General features: G+C 48.0%; 2 protein-coding genes across 2 annotated transcripts; one reads left to right on the top strand and one right to left on the bottom strand.

Moving 5' to 3' along the window:
* Positions 1-3,987: 3,987 nt before the first annotated feature.
* LOC120383969 (olfactory receptor 51G2-like) lies at positions 3,988-4,923 on the bottom strand. The gene has a single exon (XM_039502297.1). The coding sequence runs from the start codon at positions 4,921-4,923 to the stop codon at positions 3,988-3,990; it is 936 nt and encodes a 311-aa protein (XP_039358231.1).
* Positions 4,924-16,536: 11,613 nt separating this feature from the next.
* LOC120391490 (olfactory receptor 51G2-like) lies at positions 16,537-17,472 on the top strand. Its single transcript, XM_039515149.1, has one exon. The coding sequence runs from the start codon at positions 16,537-16,539 to the stop codon at positions 17,470-17,472; it is 936 nt and encodes a 311-aa protein (XP_039371083.1).
* Positions 17,473-26,243: the final 8,771 nt, after the last annotated feature.

Consider the following 26,243-nt stretch of genomic DNA (forward strand, 5'->3'; position numbering starts at 1 on the left):
TCATCCCAGCCTAGGGGCAGTTGGGAGATATAGTCCTCGGGCGGTGTCAGAGAGATGGCCGCTGGTGGTGATGGGGATGGTGATGAGGATGAGGATGGATATGGAAGTATATGAGTATATGGAAGTGTAGATGTACATTCTCTATCTTGTTAAGTTGAGGTGTTTCTGACTGCGTTGAATGTATTGATGGACTATGTTAAATATGGAAGAGTTGCTACGGTGTGAGTGTTGTAGCTGTGCACATCAGGGTTCACTCAAAACACACCGGTTATGATAAAAAAAATAAGTTTATTAACTAAAGAAAGATTTTATGTGAACACAAGTGATAGCAAACAGATCAAAGCAGATTACCTAGCAAGTAAACTGACCTGCAAACTGAGCCTAACATACTAGAGACAGGATATGAATTAGATCTTTGTCATCCTGACTGATCATACTAGCAGTCCACCATGTTTTCATACAGAGGCTAGAAATCCTTTTAGCCTGGGACCAGCGCTTCCCCCAGTTCAATCTTTCATCCTCAGGTGTTTCCGGGAGTTCTCTGCTGTGGGGAGTGAGGCCAAGAGATGATGTAACTCCACATCTTATTTAGTTTTTCCATTTGGTGAGAACCCTTTGCTTCAAGCTAAATTCCCAGCCCAGTTTGTGGAAAAATACAGATACTAAATTAGAGTTCAGTTTCATGAGGTCTGGTCCCATGCCCTTGCATGCCCCGTGAATTCATAGCAGCCATTACTCATAGGGTGGCTGAAATGCTCACAGGAAGGCTAAGCATTTCTATGGTCCAGTGTCTTGCTTTTTTGTACCTGAAAGGCTAGTTGTGGGTGTTACCCGGAGTAAGCACATTGGAAATACAGATATATAGTCCATATTGATCACTTCAGGTACAAAAATAATACATGCACACAAATAGGATAATAATATTCAGCAAATCCTAACTTTTTCAGTGACACACCCCAAGACATATCTTGTATCAGATACATCATTATTATGTCATAATCATGTCATAATCATACCACTATCATGAATATGGGGTGTAGCATCACAACCTCCTCTACTGACAACTTGATGTGGGACTCAATTTGTCTCCTAAAAAGAGGGACTCATTTGTGGAAATCTCCCTCACATCCTCTGCAGTGAACACCAGTGCAAAGAATTCATTTACCCTCTACGCAAAAGCCACATCTTCCTTGAGTGCTCCTTTAGCACTTCAGTCATCCAGTAGCTCCACTCCTTGTTCAGCAGGCTTCCTGCTTCTCATGTACTTTTTAAAAAATTGTTCTTAATTTTTATGACTTTTCCTAGATGCCCTTCACATCTTTTGAAGTACTTGCGCAATATCGCCGAACCCAATTAAAAATTATGAGTCACGCCCCCAGAAAATCATGAGGTTGGTTAAACATAATGTGATTTTAAAATATACTTATGAGAGTTTCTTTTTCATTTGCCTTTTGTTTCTGACCCTTTGGGGTCACCTGCTTTAGGTTTTGTAGCTTTTCTGCAACTCACTTTTTAAATATACTTTTTTAAGAAAACTGAAAGCTGAGACCCATTTAGCCTAAATGGCTTACAATCACTGGTTCTGTGACTGTGCTGAAACTCCCGGCGTCTCTGTGACTCTCCAACACTACCCTAAGAAATCCACTACTTAGCCCTCACTGTCACCCCCACATCTGCCACAGACACCAAGGGGCTGGAATCACAGGGCTTCCCAGAAGCAGCTGTTACAGGAGGCAGTGGCAAAAGCCCTTTTTTAGACAAATGTCAGAGGTGTTGCTCTGTGGAACCCTGACACCGCCCTGATCTGAGGGTCTCTGGCCTGGTCTACACTACAGGGTTAGGTCGAATTTAGCTCCGTTAGGTCGATTTAAAAATGACTGTGTCCACACAACCAACCCTGTTCCATCGAATTCTTAAAATCCACTTCTGTACTCCGACGAGGGGAGTAGCGCTAAAATTGACCTTGCTGGGTCGAATTTGAGGTGGTGTGGATGCAAATTGACTGTATTGGCCTCTGGGAGCTATCCCAGAGTGCTCCATTGTGACTGCTCTGGACAGCACTTTGAACTCTGATGCACTAGCCAGGTACACAGGAAAAGCCCCGGGAACTTTTGAATTTCATTTCCTGTTTGGTCAGCGTGGCGAACTCAGCAGCACTCAGCAGCACAGGTGACCATGCAATCCCCCCAGAATCGTAGACCGTAGAATGTTTCTACGCTCCCCCTATCATCTCCGTCCCTGAGGTTATTGTAGATTAGAAGGTGAAAAAAACGCACTCACGATGACATGTTTTCCAAGCTCGTGCAGTCCTCCCGCGCTGATAGGGCACAGCTTAATGCATGGAGGCTTTCAGTGGCAGAGGCCAGGAAAGAATTAAGTGAGTGTGAAGAGTGGAGGCAGGACGCGATGCTTAGGCTAATGGGAGACCAAATGGACATGATGATGCCTCTGTTGGGGAAGCAAACGGACATGATGAAGCATCTCTTGGAGCTGCAGGAAAGCCAACAAGTGCACAGAACCCCGCTGCATCCACTGTATAACCGCCTCCCCTCCTCCCCGTGTTCCATAGCCTCCTCACCCAGACACCCAATAATGTGTGGGGGGGAGGCTCCAGGCACCCAGCCACTGCACTGCAGAGGATGGCCCAAGCAACAGAAGGCTGTCATTCAAACAGTTTGATTTTTAGTTTGGCTACAATAAGCAATGTGGCCTTGTCCTTCCCTCCTCCCCCACCCACCCGGGCTACCTTGTCCGTTAGCTCATATTTTTTTTAAAAATTAATAAAGAAAGAACAAATAGTTTCAAAACAATAGTTACTTTATTTCGAAGGGGGGAGGGTGGTTGGCTTACAGGGAATTAAAATCAACAAAGGAGGCGGGTTTGCATCAAGGACAAACACACACAACTGTCACACCAAAGCCTGGCCAGACATGAAACTGGTTTTCAAAGACTTTCTGATGCACAGCACATCTTGCTGTGCTCTTCTAATCGACCTGGTGTCCAGCTGCTCAAAATTGGATGCCAGGTGATTTGCCTCAACCTCCCCCGGTACCATAAACATCTCCCCTTTACTCTCACAGATATTATGGAGCACACAGCAAGCAGCAATAACAATGAGAATGTTGGTTGCACTGAGGTCTGACTAACAGCGCCAGCGTGCTTTTAAACATCCAAAAGCCCTTTCTCCCACCATTCTGAACTTGCTCAGCCTATAGTTGAACTGCTCCTTACTAGTGTCCAGGCTTCACGGATGGATCCCCCGAGCAGTAGAGCAGGAGAGCAGAGTTGCAGTGGAAGCGGTGGATGAGGACAGTTAGCAGTCCTATTGCACTGTCTGCTGCCAGCATACCCCCTTGGGGTCTGAGGTGGCCCTGCAGAAACCCTGCCCTTCCCTCTAAGGGATACTTAAAACAAGAGCCCCCTTTGTGGGGTCATATTTTTTCAGACTTCTCCAAAACACAATATCTCCTTCCGTCCAGCCCCAGCCTCCTCCTTTACTCAGGATCACCCACACTGTCCTGACTGCTGTGGTCAGTGCTGGTTCAGACCCTACTCCCCTTTGTCCCCTGAAGCCCTGTCCCCTGCCCCATATCTTCTCACTAAACCCAACCTCTTGCTCCTCCACTTTCCCCGAGGCTCCACCTCCCAGCCAGGCCAGAGTCAGGCCATGGTAAGAGCTGCCCTGGGAGCACAGATTGCTTGGGGAGCCCCAGACTCTTCACATTCCCTGACTTATGAAATGCCTCACTGTGGCTCTGGTTCCCTGGGCAGCTGTTACCCAAGGTCTGGCTCTGGCTTCCAGCCCAGAAGGGGGGCAGAGTCTCTGGTAAAGGGGAATAGTAGAGGTGTCGTCCTCCAGGAAGAAATGGGGCAGAGGAAAGTTCCTCAGGGGAAGAGGATCCAAGATGGAATAACTAGTCACGGCCATCACTTGTGTTTTTCCTCTCCCATGACAACAGCCCTAGAGCCAGGTGATGAACTGACCCTTCACTTGACAAACACCTTGATTATCCTCTCACGAAGGTGTTTGCTTTTTACACTGTACACAATTGGGTTCATCAGGGGTGGGACCAGCAGGTAGACGTAGCCAAGGATTATCTGAAGCAAGTGAGTAGAGCTATTTCCAAATCTGTGTATTAAAGACAGGCCAATGTCTGATACGTAGAAGAGCACAACAGCACAGAGGTGGGAGACACAGGTGTTCAGGGCCCTCAGGCACTCTGTGTGAGATGCAACACTCAACACTGTTTTGATAATCATCACATAAGAGAGGAAGATGAGGAACGAATCCAACCCAACTGTGACAACTTTGAGAAACAACCCATAGATGCTGTTCACTGAAATGTCTGAACAAGCTGCCTTCATGACGTCCTGGTGCAGACAGTAGGAATGGGAGAGGACATTGTCTCGACAATATGGAAACCGTTTCAGGAGAATGGGGAGTGGGAGTATTACGGCCACTGATCTTAGAACAGCCACCAGTCCCATCTTGGCTATTCTCGGTGGAGTTAGGATGGAGGCATATCTCAGTGGGTTACAGATGGCGATGAAGCGGTCAAAGGCCATCAACAAGAGGATGGAGGATTCAGTTTTTGAAAGCGAATGAATGAAGAACAGCTGGGCAAAACAGGCATTGAGGCTGATTCTCCCAGAGTTAAACAAGTATATGCCCAGTATCGTCGGTATGGTGGTTATCGATATGCCAAGGTCTGTGATGGCCAACATGGAAAGGAAAATGTACATGGGCTCATGGAGGCTTGGATCTGTTTTTATAATGAACAGAATGGCTGAATTTCCTACTATTGAAATAACATACATTAAGCAGAAGGGGATAGAGATCCAGATATGGACATCTTCCAGCCCAGGTATCCCGGTGAGAAGGAACACTGCAGAGTTGAATTTGGTGTCATTGACAGCTGACATAATGTACTGAGCAGGTCTGGGGACTTTTGAACTTTCCTTCCTGAAAAGAAAAGGAACAGGAGACTAGATGATATTTAGTGTGACAACTTTCTGCTCTCAGTGAAAGTCTAAAGATTCCCAGTACCTCAAGAAAAATCAGCAAAAACATGGTCTTGGATTTATACCACCAATAGGAAGATAGGCACGGCCAGACAAGATCAGACCTACAGTCTGTCTAGCCCAGTGGCCAGTACGAGATGCTGCAAAGGAAGAAGGAAGAAGCCCTGCAATAGGGAACCAAGAGACACCCTGATCCCTGGGAAAATTTCCCCCTGATACCCACTGGATAGACATATTTCGTTATGTAAATCAGGAAAGTGTACAGCCCTTACAAGACATTTTTTTTTTAATTCTCAGTACTGTAACTGGATTTCCTGATCACCCATTTAAACATCCCATCCCTCTTTCAATCCTGAGAAGCTCTTGGCCCCATTGATATCTTGTGGCTGGGAGTTCCACAGCCTACTTGAGGACTGTGTGATTTTACATTTCTGACCTTCATACAGACACTCTTTCTGGACTTCCACCTCTGAGTGTGGCCCATTGTATCATGAAGTCCATAAATCATGCCAAGTGCATGGTGAAGACGGACATTGTACTTATCTGCCCTGCACTGTAGCTATTTATAAACGTGTTTCATTGCCTCATATATATACTTGTTATTTTCTCCACTCCTGAGACTTCAAATTATTCCACTGTCTCTTTCCAGCACATGGGATAAATTCTTAGTGCCAGGTTCTTAATTCAATAATAATGACTTAGACAGGATTGCTCCAGATTTACATGTGTAAATTCAGTCAGAACTGGCTCTAATAACTTTCCCTTACCATATGCTCCCGGTGATAAACTCTGACCCCAAGAATCCCTCCAAGGGAAGCTGAAGTGCTTTGCCTGGACAATGTTAACTGAATCCTGAGAATTCGATCTTCCTCAGAGGACCCGCCTCCTCTCCCCATGCAAGGGTCTATAGATACTTGGCAAGTTACAAGTGAACACAGACAGTTACTTCAGCTGGGTGGGGGAGGGATTGGCATCACAAATGGGTGAATATGCAAACACTACGTTTGCACTAATATCCACTTCTGTGCACAAATTACTTCAGCCATGCTCATGTACTAGACGATGGGCATAAATTACTTACAACTAATATAGCACTCCTCTTTCCTGCACCTCATCTCTGTAACAATATTGAAACAAAGTCCAGGGGTTCTGTTCTCTCATACCTTTCTGGAAAGACTGGCAGTGGTCAGGGACCGCTCTAGCCATTTCGCCGCCCCAAGCACGGCGGCACGCCGCGGGAGGCACTCTGCCAGTCGCCGGTCCCGCGGCTCCGGTGGATTTCCTGGGAGGTCCACCGGAGCCGCGGGACCAGCGGACCCTCCGCAGGCACGTCTGCTGGAAGTCCACCGGAGCCGCCTGCCGCCCTCGCGGAGCCGGCAGAGCGCCCCCCGCGGCATGCCGCCCCAAGCACGTGCTTGGCGTGCTGGGGCCTGGAGCCACCCCTGGCAGTCGTATTTGTGAGCAATTGTGTTCATGACCCTGAATGTAAGTGTTAGAAACAGCTTCTGGTCATTTACCAGAGGATACTATCATACAGCTGTTCGCTGCACAAAGAGTTATTAGCACAAACCATTGCAAAAGGAATGTGGAGCACTTCTGAAATACTTTCTGAAGTAAAAGACATTAAGCAGTAAAGTTTCCACTGCTCCTTATGAAAGTTTGGTTTGCAATATTTTGATACAATGAAAAGTTTTGGCATAACATTTACACATGTGTACATTAGCACACACATGTCAACCCATTCTTTCCCCTCTCCTCTTCTTTCAGAGATGATTTCTCAGGTTACAGTGGGACTTAAAATGTACTGTCTGTCACCTGGATTTCTTCAGAATCTGAAAAGATCCCAGGGTCTCAACCCTCATTCAGTGTCTTGTCAGAAAACAGAAGTGTACTAGCTCCTCTGTAGCTGGGTCAATAGCTGACCTCTGAAAATGCATTTGCTGATTAAATTTCCCTGTGAAAACAAATCTGAGACCATTTTGTAACTAGTCAATAATATTCTGTTGGGTTTCTTCTCACTCAGCCCCTGGCAGAATTGGCCCAGAGCACTCGGCACCTCTAAAAATGGGACTCCCTGAGAAATCATGACTCGGGGCATCGGGTTTTAACACTTTGAGTTCGCTTTCAATGTGAGACTTCCGTGTTGCTTGAACAGTCCACCATAGACCATGGGCAGATGTTGGGGTTCCCAAGCTACCTAGCGCTGCCTGCCCTCCAGCCCCTGTCACTGAGTCACCCCGACAGCCCAGCTGAGTCCTCTGCCACTGCACAGAACATCTGCAAATGGAAACAGCTTGCAGCCTTTCCCCTTCACTGCACATTTTAAAGATAGTGAAACCTGCCAACGTACCCAATTCCTGCTAGACCGGGAGCCGCTAACACCAAAGGTCTACACCCAAAAGGAGAAGGAGTCATTGGAGAAGCAGGCAGTATCTGTTCAGATAGGGAGGCAACTGTCTTTATGAAGCATGTCTGCACATTCCCTTGGGGGCCACTTGGCCATCAGGGAACCTCAGCTGCTTGGTTTCAAGTGCATCATCTTTAACCCCGACACAGCCAGTGGCAAACTTCAAGAGGCCAAATCACAGGGAACATGTGGTGATGCTACCCAACTGGACTGCAGTACCAGCCCTGCTGCAGACTCTATTCCTGGGATCCAGGCTTGTCATCACTGTTTATGGTCCGATTAATCACAGGGGTACCTCTAGGGCAGCTGAGAGGTAACTATGATCATAGAACCATAGACGTTTAGGGTTGGAAGAGACCTCAGGAGGTCATCTAGTCCAATTCCCTGCTCAAAGCAGGACCAACACCAACTAAATCATCCCAGCCAGGACTCTGTCAAGCCAGGCCTTAAAAACATCTAAGGATTGAGATTCCACCGCCTCCCTAGGGAATCCATTCCAGTGCATCACCACCCTCATAGTGAAATAATTTTTTTATAATATCCAACTTAGACCTTCCCAACTGCAACTTGAGACCATTGCTTCTTGTTCTGTCATCTGCCACCACTGAGAACAGCCAAGCTCCAGCCTCTTTGGAACCCCCCTTCAGATAGTTGAAGGCTGCTATAAAATCCCCCCTCACTCTTCTCTTCTGCAGACTAAATAACCCCAGTTCCTTCCACCTCTCCTCATAAATCATTTGCCTCAGCCCCCTGATCATTTTCGCTGCCCTCCACTGGACACTCTCCAATTTGTTCACATCCCTTCTGTAGTGGGGGGACTAAAACTGGATGCAATAATCCAGGTGTGGCCTCACCAGTGCCGAATAGAGGGGAATAATCACTTCCTTCTATCTGCTGGCAATGCTCCTACTAATACAGCCCAATATGCCATTGGCCTTCTTGGCAACAAGGACACACTGCTGACTCATATCCAGCTTCTTGTCCACTGTAACCCCTAGGTCCTTTTCTGCAGAACTGCTGCTTAGCCATTCGGTCCCTAGTCTGCAGCAGTGCATGGGAGTCTTCCTTCCTAAGTGCAGGACTCTTCACTTGTCCTTGTTGAACCCCATCAGATTTCTTTTGGCCTAATCCTCCAATTTGTCTAGGTCAATCTGGACCCTATCCCTACCCTCCAGCGAATCTACCTCTCCCCCGAGATTAGTGCCATCTGTGAACTTGCTGAGGGTGCAATTAATCCATCATCCAGATCATTAATAAAGATTTTGAACAAAACCTGTCCCAGGACAGACCACTGGGACACTCCGCTTGATACCGGCTGCCAACTAGACATCAAGCCATTGATCACTACCCGTTGAGCTGGACAATCTAGCCAGCTTTCTATGCATCTAATAGTCCATTCATCCAATTTATACTTGTTTAGCTTGCTGGCATGAATAATGTGGGAGACTGTATCAAAAGTTAGAGGGGTAGCCGTGTTAGTCTGGATCTGTAAAAGCAGCAAAGAGTCCTGTGGCGCCTTATAGACTAACAGACGTTTTGGAGCATGAGCTTTCATGGGTGAATACCGATGAAGTGGGTATTCCCCCACGAAAGCTCATCCTCCAAAACATCTGTTAGTCTATAAGGTGCCACAGGACTCTTTGCTGCTGTATCAAAAGCTTTGCTAAAGTCAAGGTATATCACAGCTACTGCTTTCCCCATATCCACAGAGCCACTTATCTCATCATAGAAGGCGATCAGGTTGGTCAGGCATCACTTGCCCTTGATGAATCCATGTTGACTGTTCCTGATCACTTTCCTCTCCTCCAAGTGCTTCAAAACGGATTCCTTGAGAACCTGTTCCATAATTTTGCCAGGGTCTGAAGTGATGCTGACCAGTCTGTAGTTCCCCAGGTTCTCTTTCTTCCCTTTTTAAAATATGGGCACTATATTTGCCTTTTTCCAATTGTCCAGGACCTCCCCCAGTCACCACGAATTTTCAAAGATGATGGCCAAGGAGGATTCAGTGGATGTAGTGTACTTAGTTTTATCAGGGTACCTCACCAAAGATTCTTAAGCAAAGTAAGATGTAAGAGGATAAGAGGAAAAACAACAAGGTGTCCTTGTGGCACCTTAGAGATTAACAAATTTATTCAGGCATAAGCTTTCGTGGGCTAAATCCCACTTCATCAGATGCATGGAGTGAAAAATACAATAAGCAGAATATATATCATAGCACATGAAAAGATGGGAGTTGCCCTACCATGTGTGGGGGTCAGTCCTAACAAGCCAATTCAATTAAGGTGGAAGTGGCCTATTCTCAACAGCTGACAAGAAGGGTGAATACCAAGGGAAGGAAAATGCTAACGAGGCCAATGCAATCAGGGTGGCCCATTTCCAACAGTTGACAAGAAAGGAAATTACTTTTTGTAGGGAATTTCTTCTCATGGATTGGTAACTGGTTAAAAGATAGGAAACAAAGGGTAGGAATAAATAGTCAGTTTTCAGAATGGAGAGAGGTAAATAGTGGTGTCCCCCAGGGGTCTGGTGTTGGACCAGTCCTATTCAACATATTCATAAATGATCTGGAAAAAGATTTAAACAGTGAGGTGATAAAATTTGCAGATGATACAAAACTGCTCAAGATAGTTAACTCCCAAGCCGACTGAGAAGCACATCAACATGATTTCACAAAACTGGATGACTGGGAAATAAAATGGCAGATGTTCAATTGTGAAGAGTTCTCTGAAAACATCCACTCAATGTGCAGTGGCAGTGAAAAAAAAAGCTATCAAAATATTGAGAATCATTAGGAAAAGCATAGATAATAAGACAGAAAATATCATATTGTCTCTATAAAAATCCATGGTACACCCACCTCTTGAATACTGTGTGCAGATGTTGTTACCCCATCTCAAAAAAGACATATTGGAATTGGTAAAGTTTCAGAAAAGGAGTATAGAAAATGATTACGGGTCTGGAACGGCTGCCATGTGAGGAGAGATTAATAAGACTGGGACTTTTCAGCTCGGAAAAGAGATGACTAAGGGGGGATATGACAGAGGTCTATAAAATCATGACTAGCATGGAAAAAATAGATAAGGAAGTGTTATTTACTCCTTCTCATAACACAAGAACTAGGTGGCACCAAATGAAATTAATAGGCAGCAGGTTTAAAACAAACAAAAGGAAGTATTTTTTCAAATAACACACAGTCAACCTGTGGAACTCCTTGCCAGAGGACTTTGTGAAGGCCAAGACAATAACAGGATTCATAAAATAACTATATAAATTCATGGAGGATAGGTCTATCAATGGATACTAACCAGTACTGGAAGGGATGGTGTCCCTAGCCTCCTTTTAACAGAAGCTGGGAATTGGGAGACAGGAAATGGGTCACTTGATGATTACCTGTTCCATGCACCGCTACAGGCTGGGGACTGACTGGATAAGCAGCAGTTCTGCAGAAAAGGATCTGGGGATTACAGTGGACAAGAAGCTGATTAGGAGTCAGCAGTGTGCCCTTGTTGCCAAGAAGGCCAACGGAATTTTGGGCTGTATTAGTAGGACCATTGCAAGCAGATCGAGGGAAGTGATTATTCCCCTCTATTTGGCACTGGTGAGGCCACATCTGGATTATTGCATCCAGTTTTAGTCCCCCCACTACAGAAGGGATGTGGACAAATTGGAGAGAGTCCAGCGAAGGGCAACGAAAATGATCAGGGGGCTGGGGCAAATGATTTACAAGGAGAGGCTGAGGGAACTGGGGTTATTTAGTCTGCAGAAGAGAAGAGTGAGGGGGTATTTGATAGCAGCCTTCAACTATCTGAAAGGGGGTTCCAAAGAGTCTGGAGCTCGGCTGTTCTCAGTGGTGGCAGAACAAGAAGCAATGGTCTCAAGTTGCAGTGGGGGAGGTCTAGGTTGGATATTATAAAAAATTATTTCACTAGGAGTGTGGTTAAGCACTGGAATGAGTTCTCTAGGGAGGTGGTGGAATCTCCATCCTTAGAGGTTTTTAAGGCCCAGTTTGACAAAACCCTGCCCTGGATGATTTAGTTGGTGTTGGTTCTGATTTGAGGAAGGGATTGAACTAGATGACCTCCTGAGGTCTCTTCCAACCCTAATATTCTATGATACTACAATAATTCTAGTCGATTGGTGAGGCATGATTTCCTTTTACAAAAACCATGTTGACTCTTACCCTCAAATTCATCAATCTGTCTGGCAATTTTGTTCTATACTATAGTTTCAACCAGTTTGCTCAGTACTGAAATTAGTTTTACCAGCCTGTAATTGCTGGGATCACCTCAGCAGCCCTTTTTAAAAATTGGCTTCAAATTAGCTATCCTCCAGTCTTTTGGTACAGAAGCTAAGTGACAGGTTCCAAATCACAGTTAGTAGTTCTGCAATTTCACATTTGAGAGTGTGGTAGGGTGCCCATTGGTCCCGTTTTGGCTGGTACAGTCCCTTATTTAACTCCTGTCCCAGCTGACCTGACATTTTTTTTCGAAAGGAGGCTTTTGTTCTTAGTGACTTTGTTAGTGCTAACAGCAGAAATGTCCCTTCCTGTCCAAAACGTGGGGAACTGGGGAGCAGATGACTGTTCGGTGGAGACGAATGGAGATGCCGGCTCCCCGCATGGGGTGAGGCAGAGCTGGAGGCAGGGAGGCAGGGTTCCGGCCACGGGCGACAGCCTTGCACGGAGGCTGGGCAGGGGCCTCTGGTGAGCAGCTGGGTGTCTCCCGTTTTCTCCTTAGGAAATATGGTCACCCTAAAGGGCTGCCCAGTGTGGGAGTGCTGCCACCCAGGGGAGTGGTACAAGGGACAGAGGCTCATGCTTTGAGCTACAGCTGGGCTGGAAATCTTGACTCCACAACAGAAATTGGAGGCTTTTCATCTGCTGCTTCCTCGTAACACAAATGAAGGTGGCACTGACTGAGTCTCTGGCTGCACTCTGGGTATGGAAAAGTCAAAAATTCCCAACCAGTCTGTGGCTGGGGTACTGTGCCCATCAGCTACTCTAACCAGCCCTCCCATCTCTGTGCAGCCCCCTCCATCCTGTACAAGGCCCCTTCAGCAGATCCCGTGGGCAGTGGCTACTCTGACAGGCCCTGGTAGCACAACTCTGATGTACCTGTGTTAGCAGGGAGCTGGAGAGGGTCCTAGAGCAGCTGTGGAGGCCCAGAGATTGTGGGGAGGGGGCTAGATACTAGTGGATCACAGAGATCTGTGCCTAACTTTGCGGATCCCTGGATCCTTAGTCCCCCCTTTTCATTCCTCAGGGAGAAGGGGAGGGACACCCCTCGGAACAATTCAAGGGAAATTTCCCTGTACGGCGCCTTCTGGAATCTTCCTCCCCTGCCCTGCACCCCAGATTTGTAATGCACCAAAGGGGACTGCTGGGGAGAACTCAAGACCTATATTCTTATTCTATTTTATTTTATTTCAGCAAGATCACAGCTCTGACAGCATCCTTCTTACCCCTCAGCCTCCTCCGAGGTAGCCATGTGACTAATTGGAACCATATGAACAGTGATGACCAGGAGTGGATTTACCATGAAACAAACCATGTTGGGGGCACAGAGCCCCCAACCGGGGGAGGAAGAGGAGAAATCTCATCTGACAACCTGCCCCCGAGTCCCTGCCGGCAGCGTAGCGGGGCTCAGGCAGGCAGGCTGCTTACATGCTGTGGCTGGTGGCCCCATGCCACGCCCAGAAGCGGCAGACTTCTGGCACGTCTCTGCGCACCCCTGGCAAGGCAGCTCTGTGCGCTGCCCCCGCCCCAGAGACCCGCTGCCCCCTCCCCACCAGGGGCACACAGAGACATTCCAGCAGCAGCGCAGCAGGCCAGGGCTAAGGCTGCTCCCTGTCCACCCTGCCTCCCTCCCTCCACCCCACTCCCAGAAGTGGCCGGTATGTCCCTGCAGCCCCTGGTGGGGTGGGTATCACCATGCGCTGCCCTCACTCCAAGCGCCGACTCCACAGCTCCCGTTCACCAGGGACAGCAACGAATGGGAGCTGCTGGAATGGCACCAGTGGGTAGTTGCACACAGAGACCCCCTGCCCCCCCGCCTAGAAGCTGCTTCCAGAGGGCTGTGAATGCTAGTCACTTTGGGAGCCGCGCTACCGTAGGGAACTGCCATCCCTTGCACCTGCAGCCCGCACTCAAACTTCCTCCCAGAGCCTGAGCACCCCCTCTCGCACCACAACAACCTGCGCCAATAAAAATACCTCACGTTATTTTCATTTACTTCCTGTTACTTATAATACAGAAGGAGGATGAAGAAAAACAGAATGAAAAATGGGAGGGGGAGATAAGAGAGAATGTTCTTTACCTTGGCTCGGTCCCTACAGGGGAACCCCCAAAATAAAGCTACGCATGGGGCTGCACTAATTCTAAATCTGCCACTGCTTAGGAGAAGCCCAGATTCCAGGAATAGAGTCTGCAGCAGGGCGGGCGCTGCAGTTCAATTAGGTAGCATGACCACACGTCCCCTGTGATTTGGCCTCTGCAGTTTGCCATCGGCTGTGACAGGGGTTAAAGCTGGTGCACACTAAGCCAAGCAGCTGAGGTTCCCTGATGGCCAAGTGGCCCCCAAGGGAATGTGCAGACATGCTTCATAAAGACAGTTGCCTCCCTGTCTGAACAGATACTGCCTGCTGCCTGTGCAACCTCTCCGATGACTCCTTGTCCTTTAGGGTGAAGAACTCTGGTGTCAGCGGCTCCCCTTCTAGCAGGAATTGGGTATGTTGGCAGGTTTCACTGTCTTTAAAACATGAAGAGAAGGGGAAAGGCTTTGAGCTGTTTTCATTTGCAGATGTTCTGTGCAGCAGCAGAGGACTCAGCTGGGCTGTCGGGGTGACTCAGTGAACGGGCTAGAGGGCAGGCAGCGCTTCGTAGCTTGGGAACCCCTCCCCTACATCTGCCCATGCTCCACGGTGGGCTGTTCAAACTACACAGAAATCAGACATTCAAAGCGAGCTCAGAGTATGAAAAACCCAATGCCCTGCATCAGGGTTTCTCAGTGACTTCTATTTCTAAAGGTGCCATGTGCTCTGGGCTCGTTCCTGTCAGGGGCTGAGCGAGAGGAGACCACATGGTATGTCAGTGACTAGTTCCCAAATCGCCGCAGGTTTATTTGCTCCTGGAAATTTATTCAGCAAATGCATTTTCAGAGGTTTGATTGTCTGGATTGATTTTGAAGGCAGGAATTCAGAGCTGCCTTGCTCTGTGGTAACAGGTCCGATAGGGCATATGTCTGTTTCCTGACGGGCTGAGGTCACTAGAATCTCTGCCCTGTAGAGACCCCTCAGAGTTACAGGGCTATCAGCATCTCTGTCCAATCTCTGGTTTCCCAGTGCCATTTTCAAAGATTTTACTTTCTGGCTCAATTGTGAATGCAGAAATTCAGAGCTGCAGATACACGGGATACAGGCTACAGACTGACAGAACAGAACCTGCAAAGAACCAGTCAGCTATTAACCCAGGGACAGAGGAGCTACTAGACTTTTGTTTGCTAATGAGTGACTGAATGAGGGCTGAGATGCTGGGATCGTTTCTGATTCTTAAGAAATCCTAATGACAGACGCTACATTTTAAGTCCCATTGTAGACCTGAGAAATCATCTCTGAAAGATGAGGCAAAAGAATGGGTTGACATGTGTGTACTTAAGTACAGATGTATAAATGTTATATCAGAACTTTTCATTGTCATACAAATATTACAAACTTTCATGACATGCTTGTGTATTGAAAGCCAGCAGCAGAGTTGTTAGAATCTCTACAGGAAGCAGCAGTGGAAACTTTACTGCTTAATGGCTTTTGCTTTAGAAAGTATTTCAGAAATGCTCCAGATACTGTGTGCAATGGGTTTGTGTCATTAACTCTTTGTTCAGTGAACAGTTGTATGATATTGTCTCCTGGTAACCAGACCAGAAGCTGTTTCTAATAACACTTACATTCAGGGTCATGTACACAATCCCTCTGCACAGGGACAGCTCTAGACCCAAGCACGCCAAGCGCGCGCTTGGGGCGGCATGCCGCCGGGAGGGCGGCAAGCGGCTTCAGTGAACCCCCCGCAGGCGTGCCTGCGGAGGGTCCGGTCGTCCGGCGGCTCCGGTGGACCTGCCGCAGGCTAGAGCCGCCCATGCCTCTGCAATACCTCTCCAAGTCTGTTTCAGTAGTATAGAGCTGAGGTGCAGGAAAGAGGAGTGTTATAGCGGTTGTGTGAAATTAACACATCACCTCTTACACAAGCATGGCAGAAGTAACTTGGACACTCAACTAGATATTAGGGGAAATCTAGTGTTTGCACTATTCACCCATGTTTGACGCCAACCTCTCCCCTGTCCAGCTGAAGTAACTGTCCATGTTAGCTTGTAACTTGCCAGATAACTACAGACCCTTGCATGGGGAGAGGATGCAGGTCCTGTGAGGATGAGGAGAACCCTGTAGGATGATCCACATCTCTGGATTCAGACAACACTATTCAGGCAAAGCACTTCAGCTTCTCTTGGAGGGATTCTTGGGGCTCAGATTGTATCACTGGGAGTATTTGGTAAAGGAAAGTCAATAGAACCCAGTTCTGATCAAATTTACACATTTAAATGTGGAATGATGTAGTTGAAGTCACCATTATTGAATTAAGAACCTGGCCCTAAGAATTTATCCCATGTACCTTAAGAAACAGTGGCATAATTTGGGCTCTCAGGAGGTGAGAAAATTATATATATATGGGAGGCAATGAAACAAATTTATGAATGGCTTCTATGCAGAGCAGATAAATATAATGACCATTTTCACCATGCACTTGCCATGTGTTTACACACATGTCATGATACAATGGGCCACATTCAGAAGGGCTTCTTCCCCTTTCTCTGAAGCATCCAGAATTGGCCATTGGATACTGAAGTAGATGGACTGCAGGTCCGATCCAGTCTGGCAATGCCTATCTTCTTATCGGTGGTATAATTCCAAGACTATGTTTTTGCTGATCTTCCTTGAGCTCCTGGGAGTCTCTAGTATTGCACAGAGAGCAGAATGATGTCTCATTAAATATCACTTTGTCACCTGTTCTTTTTCCGTTCAGGAAGGAAAGTCCAAAACTCCTGGAACCTGCCCTGTACATTATGTCAGCTGTGAATGACACCAAATTCAAATCTGCAATGTTCCTTCTCAGCAGGATGCCTGGGCAGGAAGACGTCCATCTCTGGATCTCCATCCCCTTCTGCTTCATTTATGTTTTTTCAATATTGGGAAATTCAGTCATTCTGTTCATTATAAAAACAGATCCAAGCCTCCATGAGCCCATGTACATTTTCCTTTCCATGTTGGCCGTCACAGACCTTGGCATATCGATATCCACCATACCGACAATATTGGGCATGTATTTGTTTAACTCTAGGGAGATCAGCCTGGATGCCTGTTTTGCCCAGCTGTTCTTCATCCACTCATTTGTATTCACTGAATCCTCCATACTCTTGTTGATGGCATTTGACCGCTTTGTGGCGATCTCTAACCCACTGAGATATGCTTCCATTTTAACCCTGCCGAGAATATCCAAGATGGGACTGGTGTGTGTGGTAAGAGGGGTGGCCGTATCATTCCCATTCCCCTTTCTCCTGAAACGGTTCCAATACTGTCGAGCCAATGTCCTCTCCCATTCCTACTGCCTGCACCAGGATGTCATGAATTTGGCTTGTTCAGATATCACAGTCAACTACATCTATGGCTTGTTTCTTACAGTCTTCACGGTGGGATTGGATTCACTGCTCATCTTCCTCTCTTATGTGATGATCCTCAGAACTGTGCTGAGTGTTGCATCGCACATACAGTGCCTCAGGGCCCTGAACACTTGTGTCTCCCACCTCTGTGCCGTCCTGCTCTTCTACATACCAGATATCGGCTTGGCTTTGATACACAGATTGGGGAAGGGCTCTTCTCCCTTACTGCAAATTGTCCTGGGCTACATCTTCCTGCTCGTCCCACCCCTGATGAACCCAATCGTGTACAGTGTGAAAAGCAAACACCTTCGTGCGAGGATAATCAGAGTGTTTGTCAAGTGAAATGTCATTGCTGGCTCCAAAGCTGCCAAACTGGGAGATGAAAAACACTGGCCACCTGTTCCTTGCTAGACCCTTACATCTGAGACAACATGAGCTACTGAGCTCCACTCTGTAGAGAGAGGTTCAGACAGGGTTTAAGGCCTGGAGCATCAGGATAGACTCTGGTGAGGCAGGACAGCTCATTGGGGGATGGAGACCAAGGCAGTCAGCAGCATTTACAAAGGGCTTGTCTAAACTACCAAGTTTTGTCGATGAAACTAATGTCTACATGAAAAAAATCGACAAAAGCAAAGTCACCAAAGCGAGTCTACATTTGCTCCCTCTGTCGACAGATTGTGTCCATATTTGGGACATCGTTGTCGACAGCGTGAGCAATGCACTGTGGGCATGTAACGTTACCGACATAACCTGTTAGCGCATAGATCATTGTTGCAACCACCGTTATATATTTGCAGCAAATATTGTACAAAGGTTGTCATGTAAGGTGTCTATGGAAAGGTTATGATTTGCTGATTGTGATTATGCTGTCTGTATGTGTGTATTTTTTTTGTAGTTTAAATTGTGAATATTGGCTATGTACTTGTATTTTAATGTGTTTTGATTCTAAGTAGCCTCAGTGAAGCATTTGATCAGCTCCTTGAGAAGGAACTATTCTCAGTAAGTGCCCAATCAAGAAACACTTAACTGACAATGGACCCTGGGAGACACTAATCCATATCTGAGCTTTCCTGGGAAAGTTCAAACTAACATGTGAACAATGGCGTCCGCCTGCAAACTGAGTCATGGACATGTGACTTGCCCATGTGGCTCCAGTCTCCATCTTGCTGCTGTAATTTTCCACAGTAAGAACAGAGAAGTGTCCTTCTACAGGGCAGAGAGTATAAAAAGCCCTGGAAACTCTTCCATTTTGTCTTCAATCCTGCTTTTTGCCTCTGGAGGGACCTTGCTACAAACTAAAGCTCTCAACAAAGGACTGAATGACCCATCCCAGCGGGGGATGTACTCCAGAGACTTGATTTGAGCCTGCAGATATTCCAGCACTGCTACAAGCCTGAACCAAGAACTTTGCCATTATTGTATGTAACTGATTCCATGTAACCAATTCCAGCTCTCATCTATATTTCTTTCCTTTTATGAATAATCCTTTAGATTTTAGATTCTAAAGGATTGGCAACAGCATGATTTGTGGGTAAGATCTGATTTGTATATTGACCTGGATCTGGGGCTCGGTCCTTTGGGATCAGAAGAACCTTTTTTCTTTTACTGGGGTGTTGGTTTTCATAACCATTCCTCCCCATAACGAGTGACACTGGTGGTGACACTGGGAAACTGGAGTGTTTAAGGGAATTGCTTGTATAACTTATGGTTCGCCTGTAGGGTAAAACCACAGTCTTCTCTGTTTGGCTGGTTTGGTTTGCCTTGGTGTGCAAAGAAACCCCAGCCTTGGGCTGTAACTGCCCTGCTTTAAGCAATTTATCCTGAATTGGCACTCTCAGAAGTGTCCCACCAAAGGCAGCATTGTCACAGTATCCCACAGTGCCTGGTGACACCATCTGTTGCTAGGTGTTGTGGGAAGGCAGAAACGGAGCGTGGAGCATCCTGGGATATGCAAAATGTCCCATCATGCACTGCTTTGTGTCCCAGCCCTCCAATGGTTTCCGGCTTCCTGTCATGCTGTTTTTCAGTATCAGACTTTGTAGTGTGCACCAGCATGAACTGTGGTGAAGACATTGCGTATGGCAGTACAGTTACTTGTGAAATTACTGACAGAGGATGACTCCCAGGCACCCAACATGCTGCCTGATATGGACAGCAGCAACTTCTCAGTGCTTTTGGCATTCACAACGCAGCTGCCTATGGTAGACCATCACTTCTGGGATGGGGAAACAAGCTCTGATTGGTGGGATCACATTGTCATGCAGGTGTGGGATGAAGACCAGTGGGTACAGAACTTTAGGATGCATAAAGCTATGTGCTGGGCTGGCCCCTGCCCTGCAGCACGTGGACACCAGAATGAGAGCTGCCCTTTCGGCAGAGAAGTGTGTTGCAATTAATCTTTAATAATGGAGATATACCTATCTCCTAGAACTGGAAGGGACCCTGAAGGGTTATTGAATCCAGCCCCCTGCCTTCACTAGCAGGGCCCAGTAGTGATTTTGCCCCAGATCCCTAAGTGGCCCCCTCAAGGACTGATCTCACAACACGGCATTTAGCAGGACAATGCTCAAACCACTGAGCTATCCCTCCCCACCCCATTACTGTGTGGGAGCTGGCGAATCCCGAATGCTACCGGTCAGTTGCAAACCAATTTGGAGTGGGGAATTCCACTGTTGGGGCTGTACTACTCCAAGTGTGCAGGGCAATAAATTGCATCCTGCTACGGAAGACTGTGGTGCTGGGAAATATGCATGAAATAGTGGATGGCTTTGCAGAGATGGGTTTCCCTAACTGTGGCGGTGCAATTCATGGCACACAAATTCCAATTTTAGGGCCAGACCACCTTGCATCAGAGTACATCAATAGGAAGGGATACTTCTCCATGGCGGGAGGGAGTTTTGGGGTCGTGCTCTGGGAGGAAGTTTGGGTGTGGGGTGCAGGCTCTGGGCTGAGCCAGGGGTTTGGGGTGTGGTGGGGTCGCGGTGGTCAGGATCTGGGAGGAAGGTTGGGTGTGGGGTGCGGGCTCTGGGATGGGCTAGAGGGTTGGGGTGGGGGTGGGGGTGCGGGGCCTCCGGATCTGGGAGGCGGGTTGGGTGCGGGGTGCGGCCTCTGGGCTGAGCCAGGGGGTTGGAGTGTGGGAGAGGGTGTGGGGGTCAGGATCTGGGAGGAAGTTTGGATGTGGGGTGTGGGCTCTGGGCTGAGCCAAGGGGTTGGGGTGTGAGAGGGGGTGCGGGAGTCAGGATCTGGGAGGAAGGTTGGGTGCGGGGTGTGGGCTCTGGGCTGACCCAGGGGGTTGGGGTGTGGGAGGGGACACGGGGGTCAGGATCTGGGAGGAAGTTTGGGTGTGGGGTGCAGGCTCTGGGCTGAGCCAGGGGTTTGGGGTGTGGTGGGGTCGCGGGGGTCAGGATCTGGGAGGAAGGTTGGGTGTGGGGTGCAGTCTCTGGGCTGAGACACGGCATTGGGGCACAGGAGGGGGTCAGAGGGTGGCACTTCCCGAGGGTGATGCAGCTCCCAAAGTGACTGGCATTCACACCCTTCTGGCAGCGGCTCCTAGGTGGGGGGCAGGGGCAGAGGGCTGCAGGTCCTGGCCAATAGGAGCTGTGGAGTCGGCGCTTGGGGTGAGGGAAGCGCATGGTGACACCCACCCCAGGGGCTGCAGGGACATGCCGGCTGCTTCTGGCAGCGGGGTGGAGCAAGGAAGGCAGGGTGGACAGGGAGCCGCCTAGCCCTGGCCTGCTGTGCTGCTGCTGGAACGTCTCTGTGTGCCCCTGGAGGGGAGGGGCAGTGGGTCTCTGGGGCAGGGGCAGCGCACAGAGCTGCCTCCCACCCCGCGCCAGGGGTGCGCAGAGACCTGTCAGCAGTCTGCTGCTTATGGGTGTGACATGGGGCCAACAGCCACAGCATGCAAGCAGGCTGCCTGCCTGAGCCCCTCTACACTGCTGGCCAGGACTCGGGGGGCAGGCTGTCAGATGAGATTTCTCCTGCATTTTTGGGACCCCCTGTGGTTGGGGGCTCCGTGCCACCACATGGTTTGTTTCATGGTAAATCCACTCCTGGTCATCACTGTTCATATGGTTCCAATTAGTCACATGGCTACCTCGGGGGGAGGCTGAGGGGTAACCATGATGCTGTCAGAGCTGTGATCTTGCTGAAATAAAATAAAATAGAATAATAGCTGGCTGTATTTTAAAGAATCCTTACTGAAGTTGAAGGAAAAAACCATCCCGATGTGTAGGAAGAATAGTAAATATGGCAGGCGACCAGTTTGGCTTAACAGTGAAATCCTTGCTGATCTTAAACGCAAAAAAGAAGCTTACAAGAAGTGGAAGACTGGACAAATGACCAGGGAGGAGTATAAAAATATTGCTTAGGCATGCAGGAGTGAAATCAGGAAGGCCAAATCACACGTGGAGTTGCAGCTAGCAAGAGATGTTAAGAGTAACAAGAAGGATTTCTTCAGGTATGTTAGCAACAAGAAGAAAGTCCAGGAAAGTGTGGGCCCCTTACTGAATGAGGGAGGCAACCTAGTGACAGAGGATGTGGAAAAAACTAATGTACTCAATTATTTTTTTGCCTCTGTCTTCACAAACAAGGTCAGCTCCCAGACTGCTGCACTGGGCAGCACAGTATGGAGAGAAGGTGACCAGCCCTCTGTGGAGAAAGAAATGGTTCGGGACTATTTAGAAAAACTGGACGAGCACAAGTCCATGGGGCCGGATGCGCTGCATCCGAGGGTGCTAAAGCAGTTGGCGGATGTGATTGCAGAACCATTGGCCATTATCTTTGAAAACTCATGGCGAATGGGGGAGATCCCGGATGACTGTAAAAAGGCTAATGTAGTGCCTATCTTTAAAAAAGGGAAGAAGGAGGATCCAGGGAACTACAGGCCAGTCAGCCTCACCTCGGTCCCTGGAAAAATCATGAAGCAGGTCCTCAAGGAATCAATTCTGAAGCACTTAGAGGAGAGGACAGTGATCAGGAACAGTCAGCATGGATTCACCAAGGGCAAGTCATGCCTGACTAACCTAATTGCCTTCTATGAGGAGATAACTGGGTCTGTGGATGAGGGGAAAGCAGTGGATGTGTTATTCCTTGAATTTAGCAAAGCTTTTGATACGGTCTCCCACAGTATTCTTGCCAGCAAGTTAAAGAAGTATGGGCTGGACGATTGGACTAGAAGGTGGATAGAAAGCTGGCTAGATGGTCGGGCTCAACGGGTAGTGATCAATGGCTCCATGTCTAGTTGGCAGCAGGTTTCAAGTGGAGTGCCCGAAGGGTCGGTCCTGGGGCTGGTTTTCCTCAATATCTTCATTAATGATCTGGAGGATGGCATGGGCTGGACTCTCATCAAGTTTGCAGATGACACTAAACTTGGAGGAGTGGTTGATATGCTGGAGGGTAAGGATAGGATACAGAGGGACCTAGATAAATTAGAGGACTGGGCCAAAAGAAACCTGATGAGGTTCAACAAGGACAAGTGCAGAGTCCTGCACTTAGGACGGAAGAATCCCATTCACTGTTACAGACTAGGGACCGAATGGCTAGGAAGCAGTTCTGCAGAAAAGGACCTAGGGGTTACAGTGGACGAGAAGCTGGATATGAGTCAACAGTGTGCCCTTGTTGCCAAGAAGGCTAATGGCATTTTGGGCTGTATAAATAGGGGCATTGCCAGCAGATCGAGGAATGTGATCATTCCCCTCTATTCGACATTGGTGAGGCCTCATCTGGGGTACTGTATCCAGTTTTAGGCCCCACACTACAAGAAGGATGTGGAAAAATTGGAAAGAGTCCAGCAGAGGGCAACAAAAATGATTAGGGGGCTGGAGCACATGACTTATGAGGAGAGGCTGAGGGAACTGGGATTGTTTAGTCTGCAGAAGAGAAGAATGATGGGGGATTTGATAGCTGCTTTCAACTACCTGAAAGGAGGTTCCAAAGAGGATGGATCTAGACTGTTCTCAGTGGTACCCGATGACAGAACAAGGAGTAATGGTCTCAATTTGCAGTGGGGAAAGTTTAGGTGGGATATTAGGAAAAACTTTTTCACTCAGAGAGTGGTGAAACACTGGAATGGGTTACCTAGCGAGGTGGCAGAATCTCCTTCCTTAGAGGTTTTTAAGGTCAGGCTTGACAAAGCCCTGGGTGGGATGATTTAGTTGGGAATTGGTCCTGCTTTGAGCAGGGGGTTGGACTAGATGACCTCCTGAGGTCCCTTCCAACCCTGATATTCTATGATTGTATGAGTCTATGAATAATATAGGACCTGATTTCTGCCCAGCTATCCCCTTTGCTGGATTACCAACCCAGAGTGCAAGGCAGGGAAGGGAGACTCCACAAGGCTCCGTACAGGGAAATTTCCCTCGGATTGTTCCAGGGTGAGGGGGTTCCCTTCCCTTCTCCCTGAGGAATGAAAAGAGGGACCCAGCATCCAGGAATCCACAAAGTTATGCACAGATCTCAGTGATTCTCTGGTAGCTAGGCTCACCCACTCACAATCTTTGTGCCTCCACAACTGCTCTAGGATCCTCTCCAGCTCCCTGCTAGCACAGGCTCATCAGAGATGTGCTACCAGTTTTGTCACAGTAGCCACTGCCTGCCGGATCTGCTGAAGGGGCCTTGTACAGGATGGAGGGGGCTGCACAGAGATGGGAAGGTTGGTTAGAGTAGCTGATGGGCACAATACCCCAGCCATAGTCAGGAGGTTTTGACCTTTCCATATCCAGAGTGAAGCCATAAGCTCAGTTTGTGTTACCTTCACTTCTGTTACGAGGAAGAGGTAGATGAAAACCTCCAATTTCTCTTGGGAATCCAGGCAGCTGCAGCTGGGCAGCATCATGGCAACTGAGTGTACAGAGAAAAGTGATCCATTTTCTATGAAAACTCACCCTGAATATATGGGTGAAAAGGGAACATTTCAGTTTGAGCTTCTGTTATTTACGGTGTCTGTTTTCCAGCCCAGCTGTACCTCAAAGCATGCGCCTCTGTCCCTCGTGCTATAGGACCACACCCATGGGTGGCAGCACTCCCACACTGGGCAGCCCTTTAGGGAGACCATATTTCCTAAGGAGAAAATGGGAGATACCCAGCTGCTCGCCAGAGGTCTCCTCCCACCCCCCGAACAAGGCTGTTGCTCATGACTGGAACCCTGCCTCCCTGCCTCCAGCTCTGCCTCACCCCACGGAACCTTCCTCTGCTCACCACTTCCCCACGTTTTTGACAGGAAGGGGCATTTGTCCTGTTAGCACTTACAAAGTCAGCAAGAGCATATGGGACAAAAGCCTCCTTTCGAAAAAATGTCAGGTCAGCTGGGACAGAACTTAAATAAGGGACTGTGCCAGCTAAAATGGGACCAATGGGCACCCTACCACACACTCAAATGTGAAATTGCAGAGCTACTAGCTGTGGTTTGTAACCTATCACTTAGCTTCTGTACCAAAAGACTGGAGGATAGCTAATGGATATTAACCAGGATGGGCAGCGATGGTGTCCCTAGCCTCTTTTTGCCAGAAGCTGGGAATTGGGTGACAGGGGATGGATCACTTGATGATTCCCTGTTCTGTTCATTCCCTCTGGGGCACCTGGCATTGACCTAGGGTGACCAGACAGCAAATTTGAAAAATCGGGATGGGGGTGGGGGGTAATAGGAGCCAAAAAATGACCCAAAAATCGGGGCTGTCCCTATAAAATCGGGACATCTGGTCACCCTACATTGACCACTGTCAGAAGGCAGGATAGTGGGATAGATTGACCTTTTGTCTGACCCATTATGGCCATTCTTATGTTCTTATGACGTCTGCTAGGGTAACAGAAGGAGTCCCTGGAAAAGTCTTGTCTGCTGCAGTCCATCCAGCAGAGAAACAATTTAAGAATATAAGAGTGCCTATATTGATTCAGACCAATGGTCCATCAAGTCCAGTATCCTGTCTTCTGATAGTGGCCAGTGCAGATGCTTCGGGGGAATGAACAAGACAGGGCAATTATCGAGTGATCCATCCTCCATCATCTGCTCCCAGCTTCTGGGAGTCAGAAGTTTAGAGACACTCTGAGCATGGGGGTGAATCCCTGACCATCTTGGCTACTAGCTGTTGTCAGATGCTCCTGGTGTGGTGCTCTGTTCTAGTCAATGTTGATATCAATCGGCTGCGTGCATGTGTTCCCTCTGTGTGCTGTCCCAGCTCTGCGCAGATAGCTGACCCAGCAGACCCCAAGAGAACCCCCAATGACCACAGACTCTAGTAAGGTAGGAAGACACTCAGGCCAGGTTTATTGTCGAAGAGAAACACAGTCTCCAGCTCCCTGGCATAGATGTCCAAGGTGCTGCTAAAGTGCTTTTAGCTAGTACTTATGTGCTCCCTGACAATGGACCGGCTCGGTCAGTGGTGGGACTTTCCACTGCCCCCTAGGCCAGGCAAAGACACTGCCCCAGGGATGCATTCTTATACACAGATACAAACAAGTTACACATCACTCCTGACGTATTGAGGTGCAACCCCTCTACGTAGCAAGGTACAACCCCTCTACATAGTAAGGTGCCGCCTTTCACCTTGTACATGTTGGTTCGAACAAAACAACTCTCTCCATCATATTACCCTTTTGGCCCTGTCATTGGGATGGGTCAGCCTGTTCCTTGTTATCTGTGTGGAGTGTACAAGTATGCGAATGTTCTGATATCTGGTGTCCAGTACCTTTTAGGTATGTCTCTGTTTGCAGCATCAGCCCTTTCCTTGCCAGCTTCTGTGAGCAGGGCCTGCCTCTGGCTCACAGCTTCACTTTGCTTTATTTTAGCAAAGTCTTGACCATTACTTTAGTTCAGGCCTTAGGCCTGATACCGGGCCTCTGATACCAAGGTTTATATCTCAGGACCTCCTCTTACTACATTAGCTACCGATGGCCCTATCCTCCATGAACTTACCTAGTTGTTTTTTGGATCAGTTATACTTCTGTGTGAGGAAATATTTCCTTTTTTTTGTTTTAAACCTGCTGCACATTAACTTCAGGGGTGACCCTGGTTGTTGTGTTATGTGAAGGGGTAGATAACACTTCCTGATTCACTTTCCTCACACCACTCATGATTTTATAGATCTCTATCATAACCCCCCTCAGTCATCTCTTTT

Source organism: Mauremys reevesii, linkage group 1, assembly GCF_016161935.1.
Source record: "Mauremys reevesii isolate NIE-2019 linkage group 1, ASM1616193v1, whole genome shotgun sequence".
Lineage (NCBI taxonomy): Eukaryota > Metazoa > Chordata > Testudines > Geoemydidae > Mauremys > Mauremys reevesii.

Excerpts from the sequence above, each read along its gene's own strand:
- LOC120383969 (XM_039502297.1), bottom strand. The coding sequence starts at position 4,923 with ATGTCAGCTGTCAATGACACCAAATTCAACTCTGCAGTGTTCCTTCTC.
- LOC120391490 (XM_039515149.1), top strand. The coding sequence starts at position 16,537 with ATGTCAGCTGTGAATGACACCAAATTCAAATCTGCAATGTTCCTTCTC.